The 14,700-nt window shown below is 43.5% G+C and overlaps 1 protein-coding gene across 2 annotated transcripts in view; it reads right to left on the bottom strand.

Moving 5' to 3' along the window:
* Nucleotides 1-14,700, bottom strand: part of TAF2 (TATA-box binding protein associated factor 2) — a 128,646-nt gene that overhangs the window by 26,414 nt on the left and 87,532 nt on the right. For both annotated transcript variants that reach the window (XM_089659051.1, XM_089659052.1), the window contains exon 22: nucleotides 8,044-8,153. In XM_089659051.1, the coding sequence (XP_089515177.1) occupies nucleotides 8,044-8,153 (110 nt within the window). The remainder of the gene's footprint in view (nucleotides 1-8,043; nucleotides 8,154-14,700) is intronic.

Raw genomic sequence — 14,700 nt, 5'->3', positions numbered from 1 at the left:
CCGAGTTTCCAAATGGTCAGTCCGCCCCTGCTAGTAAGTGGCCCGGCACTTCCAGGTAGGGCACAAGTGCATGCTGGCTGTGCAGTGATTAGTCACAGCACAAGCCAATCAGCGGGTGCTGGCTAATGATTGACCACCGACACCTGCTGATAGGCAAGAAGGAAGACAGGGAAGAGCTCTGTCAAAGTAAACAATACAGAGGCTCTGTCCAGTCTGTGGGGATGTGCTGCTTTTTGTTTCTACGTAAGCAGGTAATACAAACTGGCACATTCCATAGTGAAAGCACCTCACAGTACACACAAACACTGATTTAGGCACAAATTTAACCCTTTGATTACCCTAGATGTTTAACCCCTTCCCAGCCAGTGTCATTAGTACAGTGACAGTGTATATTTTTAGCACTGATCACTGTACAGCATTAGTGTCACTGATTCTACAAAGTGTCTAAAGTGTCAGTTGGTATCAAACTGTCCACCATACAAATTGCAGTCCCACTAAAACGTTGCTAACCACCATTACTAGTATAAAAAAAAAAATATAAAAATAAAAATTCCAGTATATATCCTAGTTTGTAGACACTATATATTTAAAAAAAAAAATCCCAATAAGTGTATATTGGTTTGCGCTAATCAAAAATATGCAGCAGAATACATTTTGGCCAACATTTATGAATAAATTAGATTTTTTAAAATTTTTATGGTTTATAGCAGAAAGTAAAAAATACAGGTGAAACTCGAAAAATTAGTATATCGTGCAAAAGTTCATTTATTTCAGTAATGCAACCTAAAAGGTGAAACTAATATATCAGATAGACTCATTACATGCAAAGCAAGATAGTTCAAGCCGTGATTTGTCATAATCGTGATGATTATGGCTTACAGCTCATGAAAACCCCAAATCCACAATCTCAGAAAATTAGAATATTACATGCAATCAATAAAACAAGGATTGTACATGGAACAATATCAGACCTCGGAAAAGTATAAGCATGCATATGTACTCAGTACTTGGTTTGGGCCCCTTTTGCAGCAATTACTGCCTCAATGCGGCGTGGCATGGAAGCTATCAGCCTTTGGCACTGCTGAGGGGTTATGGAAGACCAGGATGCTTCAATAGCGGCCTTCAGCTCTTCTGCATTGTTTGCTCTCATGTCTCTCATCTTTCTCTTGGCAATGCCCCATAGATTCTCTATGGGGTTCAGGTCATGCAAGTTTTCTGGCCAATCAAGCACAGTAATCCCACGGTCATTGAACCAGGTTTTGGTGCTTTTGGCAGTGTGGGCAGGTGCCAAGTCCTGCTGGAAAATGAAGTCAGCATCCCCATAAAGCTAGTCTGCGGAAGGAAGCATGAAGTGCTCCAAAATCTCCTGGTAGACGGCTGCGTTAACCCTGGACTTAATGAAGCACAGTGGACCAACACCAGCAGATGACATGGCTCCCCAAATCAACACAGACTGTGGAAACTTCACACTGGACTTCAAGCATCTTGCAGTGTGTGCCTCTCCATTCTTCCTCCATACTCTGGGTCCTTGGTTTCCAAATGAGATGCAAAAGTTGCTCTCATCAGAAAAGAGGACTTTGGACCACTGAGCAACAGACCAGGTCTGTTTTTCTTTAGACCAGGTAAGACTCTTCTGACGTTGTTTGTTGTTCAGGAGCGGCTTGACAAGAGGAATATGACATTTGAAGCCCATGTCCAGGATCCGTCTGTGTGTGCTTCTCCATTCTTCCTCCATACTCTGGGTCCTTGGTTTCCAAATGAGATGCAAAAGTTGCTCTCATCAGTAAAGAGGACTTTGGACCACTGAGCAACAGACCAGGTCTGTTTTTCTTCTGATGTTGTTCGTTGTTCAGGAGCTGCTTGACAAGAGGAATACAACATTTGAAGCCCATGTCCAGGATCCGTCTGTGTGTAGTGGCTCTTGATGCACGGACTCCAGCCTCAGTCCACTCCTTGTGAAAGTCCCCAACACTTTTGAATGGCCTTTTCCTGACAATCCTCTCCAGGCTGTGGTCATCCCTGCTGCTTGTGCACCTTTTTCTTCCACACTTTTCCCTTCCACATAACTTTCTATTAATGTGCTTTGATACAGTACTTTGGGAACATCCAATTTCTTTTGCAATTACCTTTTGAGGCTTTCCCTCCTTATGGAGGGTGTCAATGATGGTTTTCTGCACAACTGTCAGGTCAGCAGTCTTTCCCATGATTGTGATTCCTACTGAACCAGACTGAGACCATTTAAAGGCTCAGCAAACCTTTGCAGTTGTTATGGCTTAATTAGCTGATTAGAGTGGGACACTTTGAGCCGAGAATATTCCACCTTTTCACAATATTCTAATTTTCTGAGATTGTGGATTTGGGGTTTTCATGAGCTGTAAGCCATAATCATCACAATTATGACAAATCACGGCCTGAACTATCTTGCTTTGCATGTAAGGAGTCTATCTCATATATTAGTTTCACCTTTTAAGTTGCATTACTGAAATAAATGAACTTTTGCACGATATTCTAATTTTTCGAGTTTCACCTGTATATATAAAATATATTTTTTTTAATTTTTGGTCTTTTTTAATTTATAGCGCAAAAAATAAAAACAAGTGGTGATCAAAATAACACTAAAAGAAAGCTCTATTTGTGTGAAAAAAATGATATACGAGTTGCATGATCGTGCAATTTTCAGTTAAAGTAACACAGTGGCAAAAAAAGGCCTGGTCATGAAGGAGGGTATATCTTTCAGAGGTCAAGTATATAAATACCGTAAATACATAACTCATTAGTGTTTTTTTTATATTTCCTGAAGCTCAATTTTCAGACAAATTAAATTGTGTTACAATGTGTTTTTGAAAATTTGCATGAAATTGTTGTACTAAAGCTGGGCCATTTAAGAAATAAAAAAAAAGTAAAGTAAGATCTTTGAACTTTATTGCTGGGGCACTTCTTCATGCAGCCACAGGTGTAATTCACCAGGAAATGCTGTCTGCCAATGGCTGCAAATCCTGAGACAAGTCACCCTAGCTAGCCAACTGTGCGTTCAGTAACCAGTCTTCTGTAATGCTACTATCAGCTTTGCAGGACACGTTTATAACACGAAGGGTACCATGCAGACCCCCCCTCTTTGAGTTGCTAGCAGCCGAGGAAGGGACAGAAATTTGCCCTGAGATGGGTTTTAAAGCACAGCGCAAATAAAAGATTATCACTTGCAGTGGGGCTGTTCTTGCACTGGGTTAATCACTCATTTATGTCTAGGGGAACAATAAAAGGAAATATACTTACCCAATTCTCCTCTCCTCCCCAGAGCTAGACTGGTCCCGGCATCTTCTGCACCCCCATGCTCTAGTGGTCTAGGGTCCTGATGTCATCAAGACCAGAACAAGGTCCACAGCCCTGTTCTGGATGTGAGGACAATGAGGGACAGTCCGCCACTGGATCATGGGGGAGCACTGCCTGCCAGAGGAGCAGAGGATCAAGTGAGTAAAACTATATCTCCTTTCCCCTACATAAAAGAAGCAATTAACCCTTGCAGTGCGGTCACAGCACCACTGCCTGTTATAATTTTTTTCTGCCTGGTTGAGCTTTACATATCTATGTGCCATCTGTAAATTAAGCTATTTCACACACGGCTTCTTCTTCTTGCCTGTCAAGAGAACTCAGGCTCATACCTGACACTTTGGTTGCAAGGCTTTTATGTTTTTCCTGATGCACACATCAAGCACTTTTACAAACACTCTCAGTGGGAAGCCATGAAGCGCATGGTGCCTGCTCAGCACGTGGTTTCCAAAAAGTTACAAGTGTTGTTGATGTGACAGGCTCAAATATCCCTTTCACACATTATGGGAGAAACCTGAGCAGGAAAACCAAAAAAGTCCCCTAAAGATGGCCTCAGTTAGTAATTAAGCCAGCAGTCTATGTGTGGTATCCCAGGGGACAGAGATTGTGGTTAAATGCATATGCCAGAGAGTCTTTTCTCAATGAAAGGCTTCACAAATAAGTATTTACATGGGGCACATTAAATACTGCTCAGCTTTGCTAGAGCCCTTTATGCAACACAAGCAACTTGTTCCTAGGCTCTGTACACTTAAAGCAGAACTCCAGGCAGGGGATACACGCCACAGATAATGGTTATTCCCCATCATTCTGCCCTGTGCTGTTTTTGTAAGCCATCTCACACCCTGTGACAGTGTCATGTGTGACCATCCAGTAGGTATTACCTTCAACAAATAGTTGCTGTTGTCAATGTCCTAGTGACAATGTATGTACAGCATACGTTGGGAATGAGCTTATTATAAAAGGAGTGCCTTTATGCTGGGCTTTGCATGATAGAGAGAAAACAGGTGGCGCACACACCTAGTGCATTATCCAAGGTTTATTGTAGGAATGAAATAATAAAAACATACTCACAGACGAAGCATGTATCTAAAAAGCATAGAAAAATGACAATGGCCACAACGGCGGGCAAGGTGTTCTCACTGTCAGTGCGGTCAAATGGCTGACGCGTTTCGGGGACGAATCCCTTTCCTGCAGGCATCAACAGCGAGGTTCTTTCTGTCCATACATCATACATCAGCATCAGAGGTTGGTCATCAGAACACCTTGCCCGCCGTTGTGGCCATTGTCATTTTTCTATGCTTTTTAGACACATGCTTCGTCTGAGTAGGTTTTTATTATTTCATTCCTACAATAAACCTTGGATAATGCACTAGGTGTGTGCACCACCTGTTTTCTCTCTATCCAGTGGCTGATTTCCCCGTCTGAGGAGGGCTGCACCCCTGGAACATTTCCTTTGGTTGTCGCTGTCCTGGTACCCTTGGCTTCCCTTTTGGCTGTGCATATCCTGAGGCGCTGGAGAGTACATATGATATCCGGTTTGGTTTTGCATGAGTTTATACTGGTGGAGATCAAGTGTGTTGCTTAGGAAATCTTGGATGGATATAATCCCATAATGTGTGTGGAGAAACACCATTGAGGTTGGAAATTTACAGCTGATGCCATATTTTATTGCTCAGAGTAAGGGGGGTCAATGCAATTTGGGAAGCTGACATCTTGTCACTATCATCAGTGTTGGTGGACACAGAATAAATTTGCAAATCGAAGGAGACTTTGTTGGCTTTTAGAGGTTATGGGACTTATACGGATTATGAAGTACAGTATAAGCACTCTATGGACACTTTCTTACAATGATTATGCATGCGGGTATTTTTCACGTCTAATAATTCATGATGGTATTTATTTTCTGTATATGATTTGTAGCGCAACACATTCTATGTTATAATTTGATATTTGGAGGTATATCTCCTTTTGCGTTTTCTACTTTAATTTTCATATTTGTTTTACTTTGAGCACAGATGTTAAAAGCTGAACTTTGTAAAATGTGCTGGAATACTATGGGATACGTCGAGGTGAATGCCACCTGTGGACTTATCTCTTCACAGAGTTTTATGGAGCTCTGGGAAGGCAGCTATCACTATACTCTTAGGGCTCTGACTGGAGAGACAATACTTTCTTGCACACAGCAACTTTGCCCACAATGCTCCTCCACTGTCCATTCATAGAAGCCTTTGGGTTTTTTGAATGAGTTCACATAATACAAAGCACTCTGTGACTGGGCAGGAGGAGGGGAGGGGCAGGCAGAGAGAAAGTCCAGCTTTGAAGTGCCATAAGTAAGCAATAGCTGTACTCCTAGTGCTAAGTAAAAATAGAACTAGTAAATTTAAGAGACAAGTCCACAAGGTTGCATGCAATTCATTGAACTTAACCCCTAGTAATCCAGAGCATTTTACAAAGCAGCTGGAATTCAGCTTTAAGCCCTGGTGCACAGTTGCGTGGGCCGTGTGACCCTAGTTTGCCTCGGCACGGCACCCAATTCCTTTGAAGGGGCTGCCGTGTTTGTGTTTTCCACACACAAACAAAAAAAAAAAAAAATGAAAAAAGGTGAATGCAGGGAAATGGCATGATCTTTTTGACCATGCGATTTCCCTGTGGTTCCTGACTTCCAAATTACACTTAAAGCAGAACTAAACTCTCTCAATCAACATTAGCTATTTTTAATCCTTATAATATACCTTCCTATCTATTTACTAATGTTACCAGTATATTTTCTTGTTTTAAACTTTTTTTTTTTTCTTCAGTTGCTTCATGGTTTCTGGCCTATGCCAAAATTATGTCCTGCATTCCAGAAGTCTTCAGGGGCATCATTTTCTTTCATCTGGAGGAGGTGCATTCTCAGCTAAGCATTCCCTCCTGCCTGTATGCCGGAACTAAAGGCAGATGGATTCCAGGAAGTAACTGCTACATGAATCATCTGCCCCACTCAAGATGGCTGTGGCTAGACATGCTAGAGGGGTGTTTTTCAAAGTGATTTCAAAACAAAATAAAGCATGTAGACATGGATGGATGGGTGAGTTTGCTCTGATTATTAAAAACAGAACTTTCCGTTTGCAGTGATCAGAAACTGTTAAAGTGGATTTTCCCTGCATCTGAGCACCACAAACCAAAACCACTGTTCCTGCCCATCCATCTATGTCTTCATTCTTTATTTCCCTAAGAAATCACGTTGACAAACACCCCCTAGCATTTCTGGCCAAGACCATCTTGAATAAGGACAGATGATTCATGCAGCATTTACTTCCTGGAATCCATCTACCCTTAGCTCAGGCATGGAGGCAGGAGAGTGTGTTTAGATACGAAAAACCCTCCTCCCCTCCTGAAGACTCTTGGGATGTATGACATCATTTGCCTAGGCATGGAAACCAGGAGGTAACTGAAGTACAAAAATAAAAAGTTTAAAATGAGTAAAAATGACATACTTTCCTATCCATTTACGAATGCTTGCAGCGTAGGGATTAACAACAGTCAGTGTTGACTGAGAGAGTGAAGTTCTGCTTTAGGCTCGGATCACACTTCTGAGACTTAGGATCCGAACTGTGAGACCCAAAGTCGCAGAACAAGTGAAATGCCATGCATCTCTGAGAGCCATTCCAATGGACAATACTGAAGTCACTTTGACTTCAGAAAAAGTTCCTGCACTACTTTGATGAGACTTTGATACAACTTTTACACTTTCTGGCATTTAAGTTGTATCAAAGTTGGACTCCAAAGTCACACTGAAAATCACTCAACGTTGGAGTCGGCTAGTGTGAACTGAGCCCTAAAGTGTTACTATATATATGACCTTGCATTCACTATATCCGGTCTCCTACAGTACATGAAAATGCAATTATTTTAGGAAATATAAACTGCTAAATACCTTTTCTCATCAGCAGTATATAGCAGTCTTGTGACTTCTATCAGTGTTCAGCAGAGCACTGGTTAAAGCTTGTAGGGGGAGTTTTCATTCTACCCAGATTGTCCTATAAGGCTGCATATCACCTGACCCTCTGTCTAGACAGTGCCGATTGGCCCTGTGCCGATCATATGCATTCTTCTAATAAAGAAAAAAAAAAAACTCTCTAGCAATACACACGAAACTGAGCATGTGCAGCTTGCCCCCAAGGCTCTATTCTATCAGCAGATGTATTGGGGACAATAGAATAAGGGGAGGATCAGAGAAGACATGATCAAACATCCTTTTTACACATTGCGGAAGATTAACCCCTTAGGTTCCACAGTGAGTATAACAAGCATGCTGTACTGCATATACAGACTAATTTTACTGTTGTGGGTTTAGTAACACATTAAGGAGGAACTTTCCCTGTAATATAGGCAAATCATAAGCATTCGTTACACAGGCTACCAAAAAGCAAGTAGGCTACCTCTTGCATTAATGCAAATGTTATAGAAATGAAGCTTGCATAATAATAACCGAAAAATAAATGTTGAATGAATATAAAAATGACAACTGTCTTTGACCTGTATATAATGTACCACTGTACAAATGATGTTTTTCATCTTTTAATGCTCCAATAAAAAAATTATAAAAAAAAAAAAAAATAAAAAAAAAACGGAGAATAATCTTAGAACTTTTCATTTAAAAAGAAAAAAAAAAAATTGTAAAATAAAAACTGTACTAGATATATACGTTCCATATAAGTCTTTTTGGTGAGTTACCTGAATTCATCAGCTTCCAGAGCTGGTCAACAAGAGCTTCATTACACAAGGGCGACTCCATGTTCTTTGTGAATGGTGGGTTCTTTGTCAACATGTAAAAGATCTTGTGCCTAGAAATCAGAAAATGTAAATAAAACATAACATCTGATTGTGCAAACTTTGAGTTCTCATGCACACTGGACGTTTTTACAGTGGCTGTTTTTGGCTTTTGACGTTTTTTTTCCTACAGCCAGTAAACTCCCCAGCATGTTATCCTATGTGTCCATGCAAACAGACTGTAATCAACGTTTTTTGGCAGGAGAAAAACCCCCTAGACCTATTAAGTTTCTAGAGGATCTGCAAAAATGCTCGAACGCTGAAAAAAGCAGCAAAACGTGGTAAATAAGCATTTTTGGACTTTTTTTTTACTACAAAAAAAAAAAAAAAAACCTCTAGCAAACACAAAAAAAACGCAGCTAAATGCTAAAGAAAAACCTCACGTTTTTTTAACATGACTTTACACAGCTAACGTTACCAGCGTTATTAAAATTCCCCGTGTATATGGAACCTGAACATTATACTCATCTGTGGTTCCCATGTACGAAACTTTTGTGAAAACAGAATATCACCCCGGCTCTATATGGGTAGTATAGCAGCAATGCAATTCACTTACTGGCAGCTACCTACCGGATTGACATAAAACTTGCCTGTGTAGCTCACTAAAAGGGGTTAAAGAATGCACAGTAATTGCACAACCAAGACAAACAGACAGCACATCCTCAAACACTTGGAAACAATTTGAAAAACAATTGTCTTAATCCAAATAAACAGGTCATTAATTATTTCAATGTCTAAACACATTGCTGTGGTTATCGCTGCCACCAGTGGAAACAAGATCAACACAACTGACAGGATATTGTACACACATGGCTATGGATGCTGACATGTCAAACTGTATTACACACTACCTCTTATAAAAAACAAAAAGGGAAAGAGAAGATTATTATTATTATTATTATTACTACGAGTTTATATAGCGCCAAAGGGTTTGCTCAGCGCTGTACAATAGGGGGGGACAATACATGGCACAGTACAACAAAGACAGACAGCGTACGAGGGGTAAGAGGGCCCTACTCTTACGAGCTTACAATCTAGGAGGGAGGGGGTAAAGGTACAGTAGGAAGTGGCTGGGGGGGATGAAGTGGTAGGAGGAATGAGGGAGGATGGCCGTTAGGTGAGGGTGGGGTAGGCTTCCCTGAAGAGATGGGTTTTGAGGGAGCGCCTGAATGTGAATAGAGAAGGCGACAGTCTGATGGATTGGGGCAGTGAGTTCCAGAGGATGGGGGAGGACCTGGAGAAGTCCTGCAGTCGTGCATGGGAGGAGGAGACCAGGGAGCAGGATAGAAGGAGGTCCTGTGAGGAGCGAAGGGTACGGGTAGGGTGGTACCTGGTGATCAGATTGGTGAGGTAGTCAGGGGCAGTGTTGTGAACGGCTTTGTAGGTCAGGGTAAGGAGTTTAAATTTGATGCGTTGGGCAATCGGGAGCCAGTGGAGGGAGAGGCAGAGGGGGGTGGCAGAGGTGGAGCGGGTGGTAAGGTGGATGAGTCTGGCAGCTGAGTTCAGGATGGTCTGGAGCGGGGAGAGCCTGCACTTGGGTAGGCCAGTGAGGAGGGAGTTGCAGTAGTCAAGGCGTGAGATGATGAGGGAGTGTACTAGAAGTTTGGTGGTGTCTGGGGTGAGGAAGGAGCGGATCTTGGCAATGTTGCGAAGATGGAGCCTGCATGTGTTTGTGAGTGATTTGACATGCGGTTGGAGGGAGAGGTTCGCGTCAAGAATGACGCCAAGGACTTTGGCTTGCGGGGCGGAAGTGATAGTGGAGTTGTTGGTGATGATGGATAGGATGGGGGGGGGGGGGTGTGGGCAGGGGGAAAGACGAGAAGCTCGGTTTTGGAGAGGTTAATCTTGAGGAAATGTAGCGACATCCAGTCTGAGATGTCATTTAGGAGGTGAGTGATGCGGGCGGAGATAGTGGGGGTGAGGTGAGGGGTGGAGAGGTAGATTTGGGTGTCGTCAGCATAGAGGTGATAGTTGAAGCCGTGAGATTGTATGAGTTTGCCCAGGGAGGAGGTGTAGATGGAGAAGAGAAGGGGTCCAAGGACAGAGCCTTGGGGGACCCCAACAGAGAGGGGGAGGGAGGGGGAGGTGGCACCATTGTAGGTGACACTGAAGGAGCGTCGGGATAGGTAGGATGAGAACCAAGAGAGAGCAGCATCTCCGATGCCAAGGGAGAGTAGTTTATTAAGAAGGAGGGGGTGGTCAACTGTGTCGAAGGCCGCAGAGAGGTCCAGGAGAAGGAGGACAGAGTAGTCGCCCTTGGCTTTGGCGTTGAGTAGGTCGTTAGTGATTTTGAGGAGGGCGGTTTCAGTGGAGTGTAGGGGACGGAAGCCGGACTGTAGAGGGTCAAGGAGGTTATTGTCAGTAAGGTGGGAGCTTAGGCGATCGTAGACTAAGCGTTCAAGGAGCTTGGAGGTGAGTGGCAGCAGGGAGATGGGTCTGAGGTTGTTGGGGTCCGCGGGATCCAGGGAGGGCTTTTTGAGGATGGGGGTGATATGCGCGTGCTTTAGGGGGGAGGGGAATACGCCAGTAGAGAGGGAGAGATTGAAGATGTGGGTGAGGGAGCGGATGAGGGAAGAGGGGGGTGACCGGAGGAGTTGAGAGGGGATAGGGTCCAGGGGGCAGGTAGTGAGGCGGGCTTTTGAGAGGACTTTGGCGACTTCCTCAGTAGTGACAGGGCTGAGGGAGTGCAGTGCGGGGGGGGTTATGGTGGGCGGGGCATTGGGAGAGGAGGGGGGCAGTGCGGTTGTGAGGGCAGAGGAGGGGGGAGATGAAGGGGTGACGGGGGCGAGGAGGCTAGGTGGGGAGGTAGATTGCAAGTTGACGATGTCCTTACGGATAGCGTCAATCTTGTTGTGGAAATGGGTGGCAATTTCGTGGGCGGTGAGAGAGGTACTGAGTGGAGGAGGGGGGGGGGGAGAGCAGGGAGTTGAAGGTGGAGAAGAGTCGGCGGGGGCAGGAGGAGAGGGTGTTTATTAGGTTAACAAAGTAGGCCTGCTTGGCGGCGTGGAGGGAGGAGGTGTAGATAAGAAATGCAGATTTGTAGAGGGAGAAAGTATGAGGGGACCTGGTTTCCTAAGATCTGCCCCCCCATAAGCACTTTCATGTAGTTTTTACAGCAGTAATGAATAAAAATATCTTACTGCATACTATTGGGCAGCTTTAAAGGATCAATCCATCCAACTGGGCAGTATTAAAGGGCCAGACTACACAACAGATATTCCGTTATAGGTGAAGCCCAGTGGGACAAGTCAGATCTTTTCTTATGTCTTGAATACCCTAACAGCAAGATCTCCCTGCCATAATTGCAGACTCTATTCCTGAAAGCTGTAGGAAATGTCAATAGACTACAAGTGTGCTAATCAGTGCACCCGTAGTTCATTGAGAACTAAAAGCCATCTGCAGTGGCGGACTGGACTTGTTTTTTTTTTTCATTCACAGATGTCTGTGAATGAATGACGCTGCTGTGTGGGTGGAGCTACGCAGGTTTTAACTGCGACAGTGTCTCTGGGGGTGAAAAACATGTGATTAGGAACATTTTATTTAAACAGGTATTGATTAGTAACATTTTACACCCTAAATATGGGTGTAACATGTAACCTAAAGGTGAACTTATCCTTTAACCACTTGAGCTCCTGAGGATTTACCCCCCTTAATGACCAGGCCTCTTTTTGCTACTCGGCGCTGCACTAATTCAACTGATAATTGCGCGGTCATGCAATGCTGCACCCAAACTAAATTTACGTCCTTTTTTTCACACAAATAGAGCTTTCTTTCGGTGTAATTTGATCACCTGTGCGCTTTTTATTTTTCACGCTATAAACAAAAAAAGGCCAAAAATTTTGAAGAAAAACAATATTTTTTATTTTCAGCTATAAAAAATATATAGTAAATTCAAAGTTGGTTATAAATTTAGGCCAAAATGTATTCTGCTCCATGTTTTTGGTAAAAAAAAATCCCAATAAGTGTATATTGATTGCTTTGTGTGGAAGTTATAGCGTCTACAAACTATGGTATAAATACTGCAATTTACGCCATTTTTCTGCTATACAGCGCTGCGCTAGTTTAACGGACAATTGCGCGGTCATGCAATATGGTACATAAATTAAATTTACATCCTTTTTTCCCCACAAATTGAGCTTTCTTTCGGTGGTATTGGATTGCCTATGCGGTTTTTATTTTTTGCGCTATAAAAAAAAAGGCTGACAATTTTGAGGAAAAAAACCACCAATATTTTGGACTTTTTGCTATAAAACATGTCCAGTAAAAAAAAAAAAAAAAATGCAAAAATCAAATTTAGTCAAATTTCTGCCAAAATGCATTCTGCGACATGTCTTTGCTAAAAAAAAAATCCCAATATGTGTAAATTAATTGGTTTACGTGAAAGTTATAGCGTTTACAAATGGCGGGAAAGATACTGGAATTTTTATTTATACTAATAATGGCGCCGATCAGCGACATATGGCGGCGATCAGCGACATATGGCGGCGACCAGCGACTTATGGCAGGACTGCGGCGGACATTTTGACACTGGGGGGGGAACTGACTTGGGGTCACTGACATCCCCAGTGACACCAATACAGTGATCAGTGAAAAAAAACCACTGAAACTGTACTAATGTCACTGGGGAGGAAGGGGTTAACATTTTTAGAATTTGCTGTGTAAGGGGAGTGTTTTACTAGGGGGCGGGGGTGTGTACTGGACGGGGGGGGGGGGGCGGGGGTGTGTACTGGACGGGGGGGGGGGAGGGGGGAGCTGATCGAGGGAGAGAAACTCTGCAGCTTCTCACAAGCTGTCAGAGAACTGACACAGAACAGGGCTGTGTGTAAACAATGCAGCCCTGCTCTGTGTCAGCGATCACCGTCAATCGCAGGAAAACGGCCGGTAAAAACCGTCCGTGACCCGGCGGCTGACACCCGCGGGACAGATAGGTAGGGCGGGCGCGCTCCCCCTACCTGTTTTGAAGGCAGCCGTTTTAAAACGTGCTTTTGCCTACGAGTGCCACCCTGCCTCCGTTTATATGCGGTGGCTGGGCGGCAAGTGGTTAAGGCTAGGTTCACATATGTGCGGGGTGGTGCCGCTGCGGATCAGCACAAAAATCCGTGCACGCAGAAGAATGCGGACCCACAAGTGGGTGCCATAAATTCTAATGACACGCCGCCCGCACTGGAAATCGCAACCGCATTGGGAACAGAGAGACTTATTCCCTATGTGTCCCGCGGCACGGGAGTCCATTCAAATGAATGGGCTCTTGTGCCCACGCAAAACGCGGCCTGTAGGAACGCACATATGTGAACCAGGGCTAAAGGGTTAGTTCAACTTTAGTTTTTACCTACAGGTGGCCCTTATCTACATAAGCAGTTTTTTTTTTTGGTAAGAGTGAACAATGTCCTTGTTTTAAGTGTAGTCCATTTACATACTGTACCTCCCATAGCCTGACTGAAATATTCCCAGGAGGTTTCTAAGTGAGGCCTAGTTGTAACTGCTCACCTCCATTATCACAGGAGTGAGCTTTTCTCTAATTCAAAACCACTCACATGCTCTCTTTCTCTTCCCTGATGAAGTAGCTCTGAGCTCAGCATTTGAGAACTCACTCCTGTGATAGAAGAGGTGAGCAGTAATGACCAGGCCTCACTTAGCAACATCCTTGGCAACATCCGGGGAGCATTCCACCCAAGGTTTGAGAGGTACGTAAATGGCCTACACATACATAGCAACGGTTTTATTCAACGTTAGTCAGAGCTGCACAGTTTGTTTTTATCTACAGACACTACTCTTACCTGCATAGGCAGTTTTTTTAGTAAATGCGAATGGCACTTTATTAGGTACACCTTGCTAGTAGCGGGTTGGACCCCCTTTTGCCTTTAGAACTGCCTTAATTCTTAGTGGCATAGATTCAACAAGATGTTGGAAACATTCCTCAGAGAATTAGGTCCCTATTGACATGAATTACGGTTGCCTTTTTATCATCTCAAACTAGTCTGCCCATTCTCTTCTGACCTCATACATCAACAAGGCATTTTCATCCACACAACTGCCGATCACTGGATATTTTCTCTTTTTTGGACCATTCTCTGCTGATCTACTGGGATTTTCAGAAACACAACCATCTCTAGGGTTTACAGTTTTTGAAATACTAAGACCAGCCCGTCTAGCACCAACATCCATGTCATCTTCAGTCACTTAAATCCCCTTTCTTCCCAATTCTGATGCTCGGTTTGAACTTTAGCAAGTCGTCTTCACCACGTCTAGATGCCTAAATGCATTGAGTTGCTGCCATGTGATTGGCTGATTAGCAATTTGTGTTACCAAGCAATTGAACAGGTGTATCTAATAAAGTGAGCGATGAGTGTACTTTAAAAGATTCAGCAGGAGCTCTGCACAATTCAAGAATCACATCCTATAATGCTATCAAGTAAGCAGTTGTCACAACCCAGACGTCCCTCAATGGACACCCAACTCCCACCTCATCCCAACCCTTTTCCCTTCCCTCTTCCCCAACCCTCAGCTACAGCCTATTTGCCCACGGTTTCATTCTTTTGGTCTGATTTCCTTTTTTTCCTT

This window comes from Staurois parvus, unplaced genomic scaffold (assembly GCF_062004578.1).
Source record: "Staurois parvus isolate SC_StPar_1 unplaced genomic scaffold, SC_StPar_1.0 ptg000030l, whole genome shotgun sequence".
Taxonomy (NCBI): domain Eukaryota; kingdom Metazoa; phylum Chordata; class Amphibia; order Anura; family Ranidae; genus Staurois; species Staurois parvus.
Note: the sequence above shows the minus strand (reverse complement) of the source record. Positions and strands in the feature narration are given on the sequence as shown.